Raw genomic sequence first — 16228 nt, 5'->3', positions numbered from 1 at the left:
GGAGTAGACTCAACTTCTATCAGGGATTGAATTTCTATTCTGCTGCTGGAAGCACATGAGTGTGATAAACCATCTGAATTTCTTGCTGCAGGACCCTGGCACTCCTGCTGCTCAAAGGATATACACTTGTATTGATATATTAGTGCACAAGATGAAGTAGCAGGGTGAACTCTAAGCAACTTTGATGTCATTCTAGCAGACCCATTGTCCAGAATTGAAAAAAATAGCTTCGAGATAGATTGACAGATTGAACTGAATTTTTCATATATAAATTTACAGAAGCACATAATTTTTAACAAATTTATATTAATGTAATTCTCGCTTTATTTCTTCATTGTCACCTGATGGAATATAGATGACTAGTCTACAGCATTCATATTTGAACAGATAAGAACTTCAGAATGAAAATTGATAATTCACCTCGTATATGCTTGTATAAGGTCTAATAATTTATTTAATCTCTATGTTTTAGTTTCTATATTTTTAGACGACAAAGCCTGTAATGAACTGAAAAACTGTATGTGTAAAGACATACATGAGTAAGTTTTAAGATATAGGAATTAAAGCTTAAAGATTGTAGAAGTACACAAACTAAATAAGTATTTAAACCTTCCAGTAAAACAAATAAGGTGTCAAGTGTCTTTCAGAATTTGCCACTGAAAGGCTATTGGAAATTATTATAAACGTCATTCAACTTTTTCATTCTTCTCCAATAAAATGGGCATTTAATTCATCAGAAGCCAATGGAGGTAAATAAAGTGATTGCAAGTTCATCTGGCATGTTCCCTCGTCAGGGGCTTGAGGGTGATAGAGACTTCAACATCCCTTGGACTTTAATGTACCAAAGGACTTCAATTGAATATAAAGAACCACAAATTCATAAATTGCACATTGTGCATAATCATTAACACTCGGCTGAGATTACAGAACCCGACTAATTGCCTTCTGCTTTCTAATTTGTTTAACGCTCATCAAGTCCCTAAGTTCATTTACACTGCTCCATATTCCTTTCTCACCTTGGATCTTTGAAAGAATTGAGTAAGAAACAGGATGTTTGCTTTCCAGTTTGTGGATCCTATCTGCAGCATACTCTCCAAGTACTAAATTTGAATGCAGGCCACAAGCTGCAAGCAGCGCACCCCACAATACCACGTCGGGCTCCAATGGCATATTTTCGATCAGCTTTACTGCTTTATCAAATTGCCCTGCTCTTCCGTAGAGGTCCACCATGCAAGTATAGTGTTCCATCTCTGCTTCGATTCCATACTTGGATAGCATAGAAGGGAAGTGCTTTTCACCTTCTTCAACAAGACCGGCATGCACACACGCTGACAACACATTTACAAAAGTAACTTCATCTGGTTTAACACCAACTTTTTTCATCCGATCAAACTCCTCTAGTGCTCGGTTACCAAGCCCGTTACTAGCAAAGCCGCCAATTATTGTATTCCATGACACCAGATTCTTTTTCGGAATGGACTCGAAAACAAGAAATGCTGCATCCGTATCTCCACATTTAGCATACATATCCACAAGCGAGGTCAACGAGATGACATCATCTGGTATGCCAGACTTGATAACACACAGGTGCACCTGCATTCCCGTCAAAAGACAGGAACAACCAGCACATGCGTCCAACACACTTGAAAACGTGAAATGATTGGGACGAGTTCCTGACTTCAACATCAGAAGAAAAAGCTTCAGTGCATCAATAAATCTCATATTTTGCACATACCCACTAATCATTACCGTCCAGGACACCACATTTCTCTCACTCATTTTGTTAAAAACAGACCTTGCTTTGTTTATCTTCTTGTTCCTGATATAACCATTCACCAAAGTACTCCAGGAAATTATGTTCCTTTGGGGCATCACATCAAAGTTTGTTTGTGCATCATCCATGCTTCCCACTTCCATATAACCAGAAACTAAAGCATTCCAAGATGTGACATCTTTCACCAATATATCATCAAACACGCGCTTAAAAGCCTCTACCTCTCTTAAATTCGCATAAGCTCTGATCAACGAAGAACCAACAAACACACTCAAGTTAAGTGCCAAATGAAGCGCTAGAGCATGCACCTGGGGGACCAAAACATCCAACTTAGTACTTATGACTGCTCTGAGCAATGTGGAGATGGTATAGTCATCCGGGGCAACACATGATCTTCCCATTTGCAAGAAATGGCGGTACAACCCATCAGAGTCCGTAATTCTACTAAAACCAGAGAGCATGACATTCCAGGAAACTGTATCTTTAAGGGGCATTTGATCAAACAGCTTGTGTGCATGTTCAATTTGATAATGTTTGACGTGGCCAGTCATCATCATGTTCCAGGAAACAAGGTTGCGGGATGAGGGATTATCGTCAAACAGTTTGCGAGCCTGGTTTATGTTGTTGTCTTGTATGTGAGCGTCGATCATGTAATTCAGCTTTGCGGATGTAACCGTACACATGTTGCGTGCGCAGAAGCATGGTGTCCGGGACAACAATTGGAACATTTCTGCATTTCTTCTTTTATTGACAATGAATTCGCATTGCTTTATGGTTATGAGAAAAGACATTCGGCAATTGGATACTACACATTTCCGCACCTGCCACATCATTATCCATCGAACTTAAATTTTATGAACTAATTGCCGCTTAATTTTATGATTTTCATTCATTTTTAATTAATATTAAAAAGAAAATGTAGTAGAAGGAGTGTGCTGCAAAAGCATTCTTAGTAATTTAGTCTTACATTTAAAATAAAAAAGTTAATTTGGGATGTCTTTGGATATTATTAGAATTTTTTATTTTAACAGAAAACTTTCTTATTAAGTAAGTATGTATATAGATAAAGATAATATATGTTTGTCATTTATTAAAACAAAGTAAGTTGTTTTTATTGATAACTATAAATATTTTCATACAATTTCTTTTAAAGAAAATTGTAAACTCTCATATAGATTTTATTTTTTGATAAAAATTCCATATCCTCTCATGACATAATAATCAAGGTCTTTATACATTTAAAGAACTTATAAAATTATAGTAATAATTCTCAAATTAACTATTCATATCTATAATAATTTTTATTTTTATATTACTTAACATGATGCTTTGACGTATACTTAAATAATCAAAATTCCTGATGTTTATTAAATTTATTTACAAAATTTAGGATTTTTGTTGTCTCACACATGTTCTTGTCATAAAAGTTAAGCTAATAGTGTCTTGCTGAAAAGATAAGATCCTTTGTGAATTGCTTTGAGTGTTTTTTCTCAATCTCGTAGATGCAAACTTCAACCTGCATCGGAGAAAACTATATTCCTATATTTAAGGAAAGAAACTAGAGGTCATATCTTAAAAGATCTCCAATGCCATGATTTTTTAATATCTAAAAAGTACAAACAAAAATATCGATAGTACAGATATGTATGACCTCATCCAACCTCACGTTTTAAACTTTTAAAAACATTTTTTTTTCATTCACAATTATGACACACGAAGTATTTTAAATAAATTATCCATTTTCATTTTATTAGAGATTTAAATGAGTCTAAATTTATATTGAATAACAAAAATTGAACAATTAAGATTGACATTAGATAATATTGTAATTGATGCAAAGAAATTGAGAAAGGGAGAAGAACCCACCACGTGCTTCTCACTCACCTTAACTTGAGTACAAACTGCAAATTCCTTCCTTCCACCATCCCACGTTTTATCTTAATTGCTATTTATACCACCAAAGGATCATGTTCATGTTCGGTAGTTTTGTTCGGTGACATTGTTCAGTAACATTTGGATTCTGCTACTTGTACTTTTGCTAAAACAAAGGTCCAGTACCATCACATGAGTAGATCCGTTGTCATTATGGCCGATGAACTGTCATTAAATTGACAACTTTTAAATTGTAAACTGTCACATACGCCATGAAATTCTGATGTACTGATACTGTACAAGAAAAAGAATCACCTTGACAGATGGTATAAAGTAAGTTTACCCAAGTGAGTAAAAACTTCTACTTACAAAATTCATCTTGCAAAATCGATCGGTTTTATAAGAAAAGTATATTTCTTAACCCAATGGATGCGTTGAGTAGCACAGGGTGAAAGGTACAACCTGACACGAGGTTTCCCTGAAGTTTCTTTTTCACTATCATCAGTGTACTACCAATATCATAAAGTAGTACAGGGCAGCGTTGGACTGAAATTTGTTAGTACATGCTTGTACTACAAACCATTCATTCCTCTCTGTGGTACACTTTTTGTCATTATAATTACCAGTATTGCATATAGAGATGTATGAAAACGTAATCTGCAAACCCAATTTAGAGAGGATAGAGGTAAGTTAGTCCTTCCAAAGTTTGAGGGAGTGAAAGAGAAGAGATAGGACAAACAAAGGCTGGGAAGAGGCAGAGCACGAATGTAGCTATCAACAGAAAATGGTGAAGTCAGAATGAGAGAAGAGAGAGATCTGTTGTGGCCACGCTCATGCACTGCCTCTTCCCTGGCTCTACCTCTTTCTTATCCTCTCTCTCTCTTTATTTTTTTACTGTCAAAAAGGTTTTTGATCATTGCATCAGCTCTTTTGGATTCACTCTTATTGCTGCTAATGTGTTTGCTCATGCAAAATTGTCCAGTTCCATACATTCAAAGTTATCTGGTTGTGATTGTTTTTATGTCTGTTTATTATTTTAAGGCCAATAGTTGCTTCCACAAGCATGACCATAGTCATATAATGGAACTTTATTACGGACAGGATACTGATAAAAACGTTGAGATCTTTAGCTTTCTGACGAGTGTGTCAAGAAAGAATTCTCAACCCAGTTTACGGATACGATAACTATGAATGTATGGAACATTCTAAGAGATTCAAGTTATGCCACATTCTGGATTCTAATGCACATAAATTTCTGTTTATATAGATGGACACTGAAATCATATCAGACTTTTCTTTTCTTTTAGAAATGTTTGCTGCAGTACTTTATACTGTCCGTGATCTGTATGTTACAAAAGTTTTAAAATTTAGAAACGTAACATTGTATTTATGAAACCTTACATTTTGAAATCACTACTTGAAATGCTACCAGATAAACCAATTAAGGACTATACTCTGTTCTAACTTTTTTTAACGTTTGCCCGGTGACCTTTTCTCACGATTGCTTTTATCCATGTTTGAATTATTTACCACTTCCAAGCAGCTTAAAATGGATCTGATTCTCTAGCAGAACGTGTGTTTTGGCCTAATTCAACCAGGTAGAGAGAGAATAGCAAATGAGGGAATGAAATGGGAAACAAACATCAAGAACAACCTGGTTGCCCCATAGAAATAATGAAGAATCAAAAGCAGCAGCTACACTATAGAGATTTGAACACAAAATCAAGTACACCCACACAGAAAGTTCAAGAGGTAGGTGTGTGAGACTTCTACTCAACTGAACAGAAAAAAGAACAAGAGAAGCATAAATGAATTACCATATTATTTCCAATTGAATGACCAAGCTGGAATCAACATATCAATCACACAGCTTGATCAACAGAAACACGAGACCAAGAAATTTCATGACAGATATTTGTTGCTTCCATTCTAAAAGAATATGGTTTGAACCAAATAAAAGGGAGTTACATGGTTGAATCGTCGTGGGAGAAGCATATGGACTCCTTGCTCTCAACTAAGACAACAGGCATAACTTCCCCAAGTTTATGGTCCAGTTTTCCAGATTCTATAACGAGTAAATCCTGGAGAAGGATGACGTAATGTTCTTGAACATCTCCTGCACTTTTTTCTCCTCCAACCATGGCTGCAACCACTTCCCACCGTTCAGGGTGTTGCTCATCTACCACTGCCAAAGCTAGCTCGAACAACTTGTTCTCCTCCCAACTCCAACCGCAAAAGCTGTTAGCAAAATCTTCCATCGCACTCACTCTGGATGATCCCTTCAGGGCACTTTGAAGAAATTGAGGATTCTCTAGTAATTCTTTCACATTAGGTGATTTCATGGTATGTGTTCTTAGACAAAATCTGACACCCCTTATGATGTCTGGGGAGTTAGATGTTTGTAATGACGTGCAAAATACTTTTTTTTTTCAGTATTTTAAGGGGTATCTCTTTTTTTTTTACATATTTTTTTTACGAGAAGTAATCTTCTTTGAATTAAATATAAAACATAGAAAACAAATATCGCATTAATTGATGCTCACAGTGATCTTAAAAGGACATTTCTTAACCCAAAATAAACAAAAAAGTCTTTGCATTATAGAAATATTGTCCCTCTTATAAGTTAGATCTACGTTTTGGGCAGTTATGATAGAAACTTGTGACAATGAAAAGTGGATCCTATGGCGCCGAAACAGGAAACATAATATAAACAATGTATTAAATAAAGCACCTCGTTATCCATTTCTTGCCCAAGTTGGGATCTTTATTTTTTTTTACAGGGACCCAAATCTAGCAATTAATTGTACCAACTATCTAGCAATCGTTGTCTTGTTGAGCTACACCACATGTCATTTTGAAATCTATAAGCTTTGTGATATTGTTTTATATTTTATATTTTATAAGTGCAAATTGCAGGCTATCTATCAATCTTTTTTATTTTATTTTATTTTCCTTTCAAAATTCAAGACTCTACCTTGCAAGAAAAGGAATTAAGATTCAATAATGCTTTGTCCTTATAGATTCGAAACGATTCGATGCGTCGCCATGTATAACTGGGTCACTTTCAAGTGCTATTATGTGTACCAACTGAGATCTGGAAGTAAAAATTAACCACACAGTACTGGTATTGAAATGAAAACTCAGGGGCAATCAAATTTCATATATTCAGTTTTCAATAATGAAATTATATTGAAATCTACTGTTTGTAACTAATGGAAAAGTTACAGTACGAAATAACCCTTCGAATATAAATTTACTAGCTTTAACCTTTTTATTCTGGGTAAGTATATCCATGACGTTAGAGAAAAACAATTTAGAGAATAATTTATTGTTATAAAAAATTTGAAGTATTTTACGATAAAATATTTTATTTATACGAGAAATTGTCAAAGACATTGTCAATTCGGTATCAGAAGAGATGCTACCAGCTACACTTTAATCAGGATGTTATGAGGTTAACCAAGGTTAAAAGATCGTGGACTTAACTTTATTGCTTTATCAAGATATTATTAACTCAATTAAGATTAAGACATCGTTTGCCTCATCAACATTTAAAACAAAGCCCATCATATTTTTTCTGACGTAGTTGGCATTGAAACATTTTTATTTTTCGATTAACATTAATCAACATCAATCTAAATCATACTTTCTTTTGTCATAAAGATTTTCTTTATCAATATTATTCTTTATCCAACCCTTTTCATTATGTAAGGATGGAAAGTTTTTTTATCATCCTTTTACTATAATTGTTTTATGAATGTTATGAAAAAATTTCAGTCAACATCAAATATCTGTCAAAAAGTTAATCAAACCAAAAATTTTATATTGAGAGGGATACATAAATTGAAAGTTTTTTTTTTTCATTATTACAATCGTATCATTTGATAAGATTGTCTCAGAATTTAAGTGGCTTATGTACCCGAAATATGACCACAAATATTTCTCTAGGCTTTATTCAATTATTTTATTTTTTCTGGGCTTACTCAATTAATCATTTGGACACCCCAAAAAAACTGTTTTTGATAACTCGCGTGTTATTTGGACAGAATTATTAGGATTTAAAAAAATTATGTTGATTTAGATTTCGTGCAGCAACTATTATGAGAAAAATTAAATTCTTCCATCTTATATTCTTTCTATATAAAGAGATATTACAAAATGAAAATGAAAAATGAATAAATAAAATGGAAAAATACATTTTAACGACAGAAATAAAATGAATAATTAAATAAAAACAATCTTAGTCGTTTACATTTAATTATATCGAAATGAATTATTACACTACAACAGGTGTTGTTTTTCTTTTATTAACATAGATTTGGAGTATTATACATTTACTTTCTTACACTCATTTTACATTGTATCTACATATTTTCCTTGGATAATTCGTTCGAATTTTTGTTTCTGTATCTCATCCTTTCTTCCACTCTATCAACATTTCCTAGTCGTAAGGAAGTGAAGGAAAAAACTAACAGTCGTACCTGACAGCTACTTGGAGCAGTGACAGGATCCACTCATTATATCGTACGAGGTAGTAGCTGGGTGAGGGGTTCAACAGTGTTAAGAGGAACGAAACAAGAGAAAGGTGACATTCCTGTCCACCGAGCATGGTCTAACTGCCTAAGAATGAAGCAACTTCCATAGTTAAAACAGCCATTCCAAGGAGAACAAATTATGCAGATTGGTCCCACTAACTCTTATGTTAGGAATTAAAAAATTTAAGACACGAGAAAGCTCACTTAGGTCAACCAATGCAAAAACAAAAATAAAGGTCATTAACATTTCATGTTTTACCATCTCTCAAGCCTCTCTTGTAAGTTATATATATTATCTCGACTTATTCCTCTACCTTGCATCAAGGAAAAATACGAAAGTTCTTTTTTTCAGAAGCAAATGATACTAATAAGATAGTAATAATGCAGAAAACTTGAATCCGCTTGTTTTACTGAGACGAACTAAAAGTTGCAATTGCATCCATTTCTTCATGCAATAGAAGGGCATCGATGAAGACGTCAAGATTTTCACCTTGCATCACATCATCGACCGAGTGATAAGTGATACCAACTCTGTGATCAGTTACCCGGCCCTGAGGAAAATTGTATGTTCTGATGCGCTCAGATCTGTCCCCACTACCAATCTGAACAGTTTGACAAACACCAAGTCAATCCAGAATGTAAAAGGGTAGGGAATTGAACAAGTTCAATGTGACATCTCATTTACCTGCTCAGATCGAAGAGTTGATCGACTTCTATGAAGTCTTAGCCTTTCCATTTCATATAGTTTTGCACAGAGTACCTTGAGAGCTTTGGCCTTGTTCTAATAGGAAATGAAAAAGGAAGATATAGAGTGTAAGAAGAAAAACGTACAACGGAGAAACCAAAACAGTGAATTTATTGTAGACCATAATTAACCAAGTCTGCCTCACGAAAGGAGTAAGAAAGGCCCTTACAAAAAAGATTTTGATTACTGAAACAAGAATTTTTAGAAGGAAAGAATATTTAATTACTTGGCATAATGATTTTTTCTGCTTTTTCAACTAGTTGACAAGGCGGGCTTGCCTATCCACATACTTAGACATAAAGTTTTCAGACTAAAATTTAGCTCTTCCACAAGGATGCTTTTCCAAAATCACAACACCAACAAGCAAAACGCGTACAGCTAACTTAAGCTGTCTGCCTGCTTCAACCGAGAAAACAAATGCAGCACGAAGTTCACTCAATTGGAAATGTTACGATGGCATCATCCATGTCATATGAAAAGCATAACCAATATAAGAAATTAAAAGTTGCTACACACACCAAAACATATTGCCTCTATAATTAATCTCTTAAAGTATAAGCAAATGTCATTCAGGGCGAGTTAAATTGCATGTCAACCAGGAGGAATTGAAGTAGTATTATAAACTCCAGCTCACAGAATTTTGGAGTTAGTTGAGGCACTCTATAAATTAAAAAAAGAGGCTATGTACCAACAAAATCCACACTGCCAATAAAAAAATATTAAATGTGAATCATGCCAAATATTTTGGACCACTCACCATATGTTGAGACCGCTCATCTTGTATAGTAATCATAATCCCTGTTGGAATGTGGGTTACTCTAACAGCACTGTTTGTTGTATTTGCATGCTGACCACCTGAACCACCAGATCTATAGGTGTCGATTCTTATGTCTTCATTCTTCAATTGAACATCTACCTGCATATGGCGCATGCATAACAACTATGAGTCACCAGAAGAAAAGAGCAAAAAGTAGGAACAAGTCAGTTAGATAACCCACAGCGGAATAATTAGTTAGCCTAGGGCAAGATAATTAGGAAAACAAAGGCATGCCAATAAATACAAGGGATGAAAGGGAGGCAAATCTTGTCATCTGTAAGAGAATTAGAGCCCTTTGGCTTGGGAGGTGCACTCCCTTGAAGAATGAGTGAGAGGTCTATTTTGTAAGTTAGGAAGTTCATCCTTGTATTTTCTGCAATAAAGATACCAGAATTCTATCAACTGGTATCAAAAATTTCCACCGTGATTCTTGGTTGCAAACACCAGTCGTGTAAGTTGTGAAACTAGTGTTGTAGGCTTTGTTTGGGACTTGTTAAAGAGCTAGTGGCTTTGGGCTGTGGAGCGTGGCAATTGTTAGGATTCAAATGTAAGATATGGGAGTTCACCCTCACATTAGGTGTATGGGTTTCATAAGGCCTTATGCCTTCAACTATGACAGCTATCTTTTGTGTATGGTTCTCCTAAGATCTTAACCAAACCTTTGTAATTTCATTCATCGACCTAACAGAACGAAAGGATGAAAATAGAGACATAAATCATATTTGAAGTCTTTTTCTTTATAATTATTTTAGAGTAACCAGCAGTTGAATATACTTTTTATTTTCTTAAAATCAACAAACATTTAAAGTTTCTTATCACAGGGCATTGATTCATAGGAAGTAATTGCTAATTACCTCATCAGCCTGAGGAAGAATAGCAACAGAAACAGCACTGGTATGAATTCGTCCTGACTTTTCTGTCACAGGAACTCGCTGTAAGAAGTAGAATGTAAGTGGTTGACAAAAGTAGATGTAACTATAGTCATATAGATTACATCTGAGAGGCGGTAACTAAAACCTGGACACGATGGATTCCACTCTCAAATTTTAGTTTCCCATAAACACCAACTCCTGCAATTGCTGCACTAGCCTCCTGAGAAAGAATAGTCCAAACTACATCAATTGCAGGATGAAATTCAACTCTACTGGCAGGAACTAGAGACACACAGTACAAAATCCTCTTCATATTTATTGACTACAATAATATAAGAAATATGTACCTTGTAACCTTTCAGATCAGATTGAGCTATATCTACTACTTCAAATTTCCAGCCTTTCTTGAGAGCATACTTCTCATACCTATATCATGTCAAACAAGATCGCTTTTAGAAAACGAACTACAGTTCCTAAATCTAACAAAATTCCAGTTACAAAAGTGAAACCTTACATTCTAAAGATATCCATTGCAAACAGGGAAGCCTCCTCCCCTCCAGTGCCTGGACAAAAAATGGTATAACAAAACAGAAAACAGAGAGTTAAAAGCATACGAATACCATAATAGAGTGATGAACAAGACAGTTTGATAACCAATAATAATAGATATCTATTTTGAGCCATGATATTTTACCTGCTCGTACCTCCAAAATGCAATCTCTTCCATTAGCATCATCCTTAGGAAGTAATGACTTCAGCAGCAAATTTTGCAGTCTTCTTTCTTCTTCTATGGCCTGACCCATTTCCTCTGTAGCCATATTTAGCATGTCTTTATCCTCAGAACATTCCGTCATTAGTGACTTCAAGCCATCAATTTCCTTAATATAGTAAATCAATAACATTAGATAACGGGTTGGTTTGTTTGTGGTTTTTTTTTTCTTTTGACAAAAGAAGTGCTTATTTAATAAAATAAATTGATTTTTGTTTTTTTATCTATTTGTTTAATCTACTTATTTTAAAAATAAGTAGTTTTCAACTTATTTTAATAAGCAAATCCTATGTGTTTCTCCAATAAGCAATTGTTTTAAAAATTGTTTATTTAAAAAATACTTATTTTAAGTTTAAACAAACTAGCCCTAGATAGCCACAGAAAAAAATATTAACTTATCCTCCCCATTTTTCTTCTTATTTCTTTAAATCGGAAAAGAATTGCAAATAAAGCACTTGAGTATGCAAACAGATAGATATCAGGTGCATATAGATAGGTAGCAGGCTATGTGGTAAATTTTATCACAGAAGAAACAACTCAACAAACGTCTTTTCCTGCTAGGTGGAGACAACGAAATGGAAAAATGACACTATTATACACCATTAACTCTATGTGTACTAAGCACGTATGATTAACTAAATATCGGGCTACAATAATGAAGTCATAAATAACACAGATTTTCAACATTAAAAATTCCCTCTTCAAATTAAGGTTAAACTCCAGCCTGAAATTAAGACACAAAATACATTCAGTCTTAACTCAGCTTAGCTACATAATTTAATGACTCCCTGAGGAAAAAGAAGTCCCGTCCCAAAGAAATATAATCTGTGTTACCAAACCAATTTTAGAAAATCATACACTGATCAGAAGACATAGCTTAGTGTTGCTTTATTATTCTCTTCATCTTTGTGATTCTTAAAAAGTAACGATCCTGTAACACCACTTGCCATTCAGGCAAGTTGCTGTTTGCTAAGATAAAGTTGCATGAACTCATTACCTTCTGTTTGGTCCTCAATTCATTAATAAGGTCCACAGAACTACTTAGCTTCCGAAGCTCCTTGTTAGCTCTTGCATATTCTGATGGCGATGCTTCTGGCTGTCTTCAATGAGCAGCAGAAATAAAACATAAGATAATGAACTAAAACATAATCCAATTATAAGATTAACTTATGTTTAATTGTAATTTTTGCCCAAATTTAATATCCTCTGATTTCTTTTAACCGCAATATAATCAAGTCCTTCCACTGGTTTTTGAAATAAGAAAATAGCAACTGCATTACCTGATTTAGAAATTTGTTGAGACATGCAGTCCGGTACTCAATTGCGGAGAGTCTTTGTTCCATTATGTTCAAGAGTTCAGGGGACAGTTGACCTTGCACTTCTATTAACAACAATAGTTACATACGCTAAGAACAACGTCGTAGCGCTGTTTCCAATAACTTAAAACCAATAATAACTACGAAGAATCGTTTGCTCTGAACAATCCATTATTGATAAATGAATATAACCATTTTACTTGAAATTAATATAACGACTAAAACCTGAATGCATAAATAGATTGAAGAAAGAATTACCGGAAGAATAAGAACGAAGGAAGAACGGAGCTCGACGCCGGAAACTCGGAAGTGGGAATTCGGATTTTGAATCGAATTGCTTTCGAAACTGAGAAAGAAAACGGCGAAAAATAAAGCTCCCACGAAATCTCATCGTTAATATTTTTCTCTCTGTCGATGAGGCGAAATGAATAGTTTCCGCAGGCAAGTCCTCTTCTCAACTTTGCTTTCTCGTCTCCGTAGAGACAGTGAGGTGAAAGGGAAAACTGCAAATTTGATGGTTCTTGTCGACCCGCTACGTAAGCCCATTGGGCTCACCCTCTTCGCCTTTCTTCTTACACTTTCGTACTTTTGGGTGTTACTCCCTCCACCCCCACACGTCTCTTCCTCCACCTCCCCAATTTTCTAAAATGCCAATTATATCCTTCTAAAATGACAATTATATCCTCAAAAGTTAAAATTTTTTATTTTTATTATTTTAATATTTTAATTTATTTAAAACTTCTGATTTACTTCCCTCTGCACCTCTTCCTCTCTTCCATTTTCGTTTACCTTTCTCTCTTCCGTTAAGCTTCTTCTCCACCTATAACAAATTCATATTTTAACAAATTCATATTTTAACAAAATTATTACGTTTAAAAACTAACCATATATAACATTTAAAATTATAAATTTAAATATAAATTACTGTAAATAAAATAAAAAAATAAAATAAAAACGAAACGTAAAAGGAACACTGCCTATGGACGGATGACATCCTTCAACGGATGTCAACATCCGTTTAAGGCAAAACGGATGTCGACATCCGTTTAAGGCAAAACGGATGTCGACATCCGTTTTGCCTTCAACGGATGTTGACATCCGTTGAAGGATGTCATCCGTCCAGAGGCAGTGTTCCTTTTACGTTTCGTTTTTATTTTACTACGTTTTGCGGCTCATGCAAGGATTATAGGCTTGGATATTAAAAGGATTATTGGAAGTATGGGAAGGATTTAGGGTTTAGGATTATTGGAAGGATTATGACTACGTACCTGGAGAGGAACCACGACAAGGACACTACACCATAAACGCACTGCACCACGTACTGCACCGAGAACAAGAAGAAGATTGTTTGATAATTCTTTTCACGATCACCAAGCTTTGTAGAAAAATATTTTACTCATACAAGAAACTACGTAGGTTATCGGTGAAATATGTTATAAATGAATAAAATTAAAAAACAACAATTTTAAAAATAAAATTTTACTGAGGGGCAAAATAGTAAAGGAAAGGTGGAGGAAGGGGCAAAATAGTAAAGGGGAGGTGGAGGAAGAGATGTGTGGGGGTGGAGGGAGCAACACCCCGTACTTTTCTTCATGCACCCTACATTTTTTGAAAGCCCATTCGAAGCCCACTTTGAAAACTGTATCATTTATGGACAATTGTAATTGGCTTTTCACTGTAAGTATCCCAATACGTATACATTAAGTTAGAAGGAGAGTTACTCCCTCCACCACCCTAACGTCCTTACACTTTTTAAAAAAAAATTTTATTCCAAAAATATCTTAGGATAAAAATTTTATCATTTAACTTTATTTACCTTTTTTAAAACCATAATTCCGCAGTCTCCACTCCCTCATTTTTCTCTTTCTCTAATTACATACAAACTTCATTCTCCTCACTTTTTCTCTTCCTCTCTTCTTCACACCCAGAGTCGCCACCCCCCTCACTTTCTCTCTTCCTCTCTTCTTCGCACACACAAAGCCCCCACCCTTCCCTCTTTCTATTTGTTTATTCTTTTTTTGCACATTTTTGTGGTTAAAGCTTCTTTCTTTTTGTATATGTGCTCTATAAATAGATGTATGTGTTGTGTTGTGTAAGAGAAAGAAGAAAAACACAAAGGCTTGAACGGATGTGAGAAATCCGTTCAGTCTTCAACAAATCTTGAGATCCGTCCATGGATGTCGGGATCCGCGAAATTCCCACACCCCTTCAAGTCTTTGCATTTCAACTCTTTTAATTTGTTTTTGTTTTTAGTTTATTATTTTCTTTTGAAGATTTTACATAATTTAATAATTTTTTATGTATAAAAAAAGTGTTAAAAGATAAAAAAAAATCGTTGAAAGAGAAAAGTGAGGGGATGGGGGCAAAAATGGTGTGAAAATTATATAATTTTTCTTCAACACATTCTTACGTGTTTTAAAAACAAAATGGTGTGAAAAGGACCAAACCTCAAAAGAGAATACCTTAAATGTGATTAACAAGCACAATGACTATTAATATAAGGAAAAATTAAGTTTTCCAAAAGTTAATAAGAGTATATTTTTCACGTTTAATTTATTTTATTTTTAAAATATAAGATAAATGGAATACTACTTTTTTGTAATAGTTTTTTGGGTTAAATATGTTTTTAGTCCCTAAACTATTGACCGTTTCTGGTTTTCGTCCCTCTTTCAAAGTAAGGTACAATTTTGTCCTCATTCTTTTCGAAACGTTCGTTTTAGTCCTCGAAACTTTGGTTTTAGTCCTCATTTTGTTGACTAAATGAGGACCAAATTTTTAAACGGTGTTAGTTTTCGAGGACTAAAACGAACGTTTCGAAAAGAATGAGAATCAAATTGTACCTCACTTTGAAATAGGGACGAAAACCAGAAACGACCAATAGTTTAGGGACTAAAAACATATTTAACCCTAGTTTTTTTAAGTTATTTTTAAAAGCGTTTTGAAGAAAAAAAATATAATTTTATTGAGTTAAATAAATAATTTAACGAAAAAAAAATACTACATTGTTTTATTAAATTACTTAATATATTACTGAATTAAATTTTTTTGGCAAAAGTAACATGTTAATCTTTAATTTCTATAAAATCTATATAAATATTCTCCAAAATATTTTTATTAATGAATCAAAATTTGGTCATTTTAAAATTCATATTTTCCAATTACTAATTTAGTATGTTTTATTCGGGCCTAATATAAAATATAAAATCTTATTTTTGTTTGTTTTTGTGTATCGCTTATGGGTACATCAAGTTCTGAATCGTGACTGAAGTGTCTGTAACACCTGTATACCAATTGAAGAATCGGTAAAGTCTCTAGGATGAGATGAAGACCATATTATGCTAAGTAACCAGATTTCAATACAAAATGTTCTATATCCAACCTAAAAACGAGACTCATAATTCCAGATGGACAATAAAGTGTAGACAATTTTAACATGAAAATACTATAGAATACGAGTAAAATATATTGCATCCTATACAACTCAAAGAATCAGTGACATTGTCCTTTATTCTTTATTTCTTTGATTCG

General features: G+C 34.1%; 2 protein-coding genes and 1 pseudogene across 2 annotated transcripts; all 3 read right to left on the bottom strand.

Annotated features, from left to right (window-relative positions):
- Nucleotides 1–583: 583 nt before the first annotated feature.
- On the bottom strand, nt 584–2632 carry LOC124845007 (pentatricopeptide repeat-containing protein At1g53600, mitochondrial-like). Its single transcript, XM_047322024.2, has one exon. The coding sequence runs from the start codon at nt 2605–2607 to the stop codon at nt 922–924; it is 1686 nt and encodes a 561-aa protein (XP_047177980.2). The 5' UTR covers nt 2608–2632; the 3' UTR covers nt 584–921.
- A 2644-nt stretch (nt 2633–5276) lies between these two features.
- LOC124835601 (protein RADIALIS-like 3 pseudogene) lies at nt 5277–6162 on the bottom strand (annotated as a pseudogene).
- Nucleotides 6163–8398: 2236 nt separating this feature from the next.
- On the bottom strand, nt 8399–13189 carry LOC124835604 (Peptide chain release factor 1). Its single transcript, XM_088116615.1, has 11 exons — nt 12959–13189; nt 12665–12765; nt 12382–12480; nt 11310–11493; nt 11130–11178; nt 10963–11041; nt 10761–10835; nt 10598–10675; nt 9684–9842; nt 8867–8962; nt 8399–8783 (listed from the first exon to the last, which is right to left on the bottom strand). Exons 1-11 carry the CDS (start codon nt 13089–13091, stop codon nt 8589–8591), a joined length of 1248 nt encoding a protein of 415 aa, XP_087972741.1. The 5' UTR covers nt 13092–13189; the 3' UTR covers nt 8399–8588.
- Nucleotides 13190–16228: the final 3039 nt, after the last annotated feature.

This window comes from Vigna umbellata, chromosome 5 (genome assembly GCF_029865625.1).
Source record: "Vigna umbellata cultivar VRB3 chromosome 5, Vumbellata_1.0, whole genome shotgun sequence".
NCBI classification, from domain to species: Eukaryota; Viridiplantae; Streptophyta; class Magnoliopsida; order Fabales; family Fabaceae; genus Vigna; species Vigna umbellata.
Note: the sequence above shows the minus strand (reverse complement) of the source record. Positions and strands in the feature narration are given on the sequence as shown.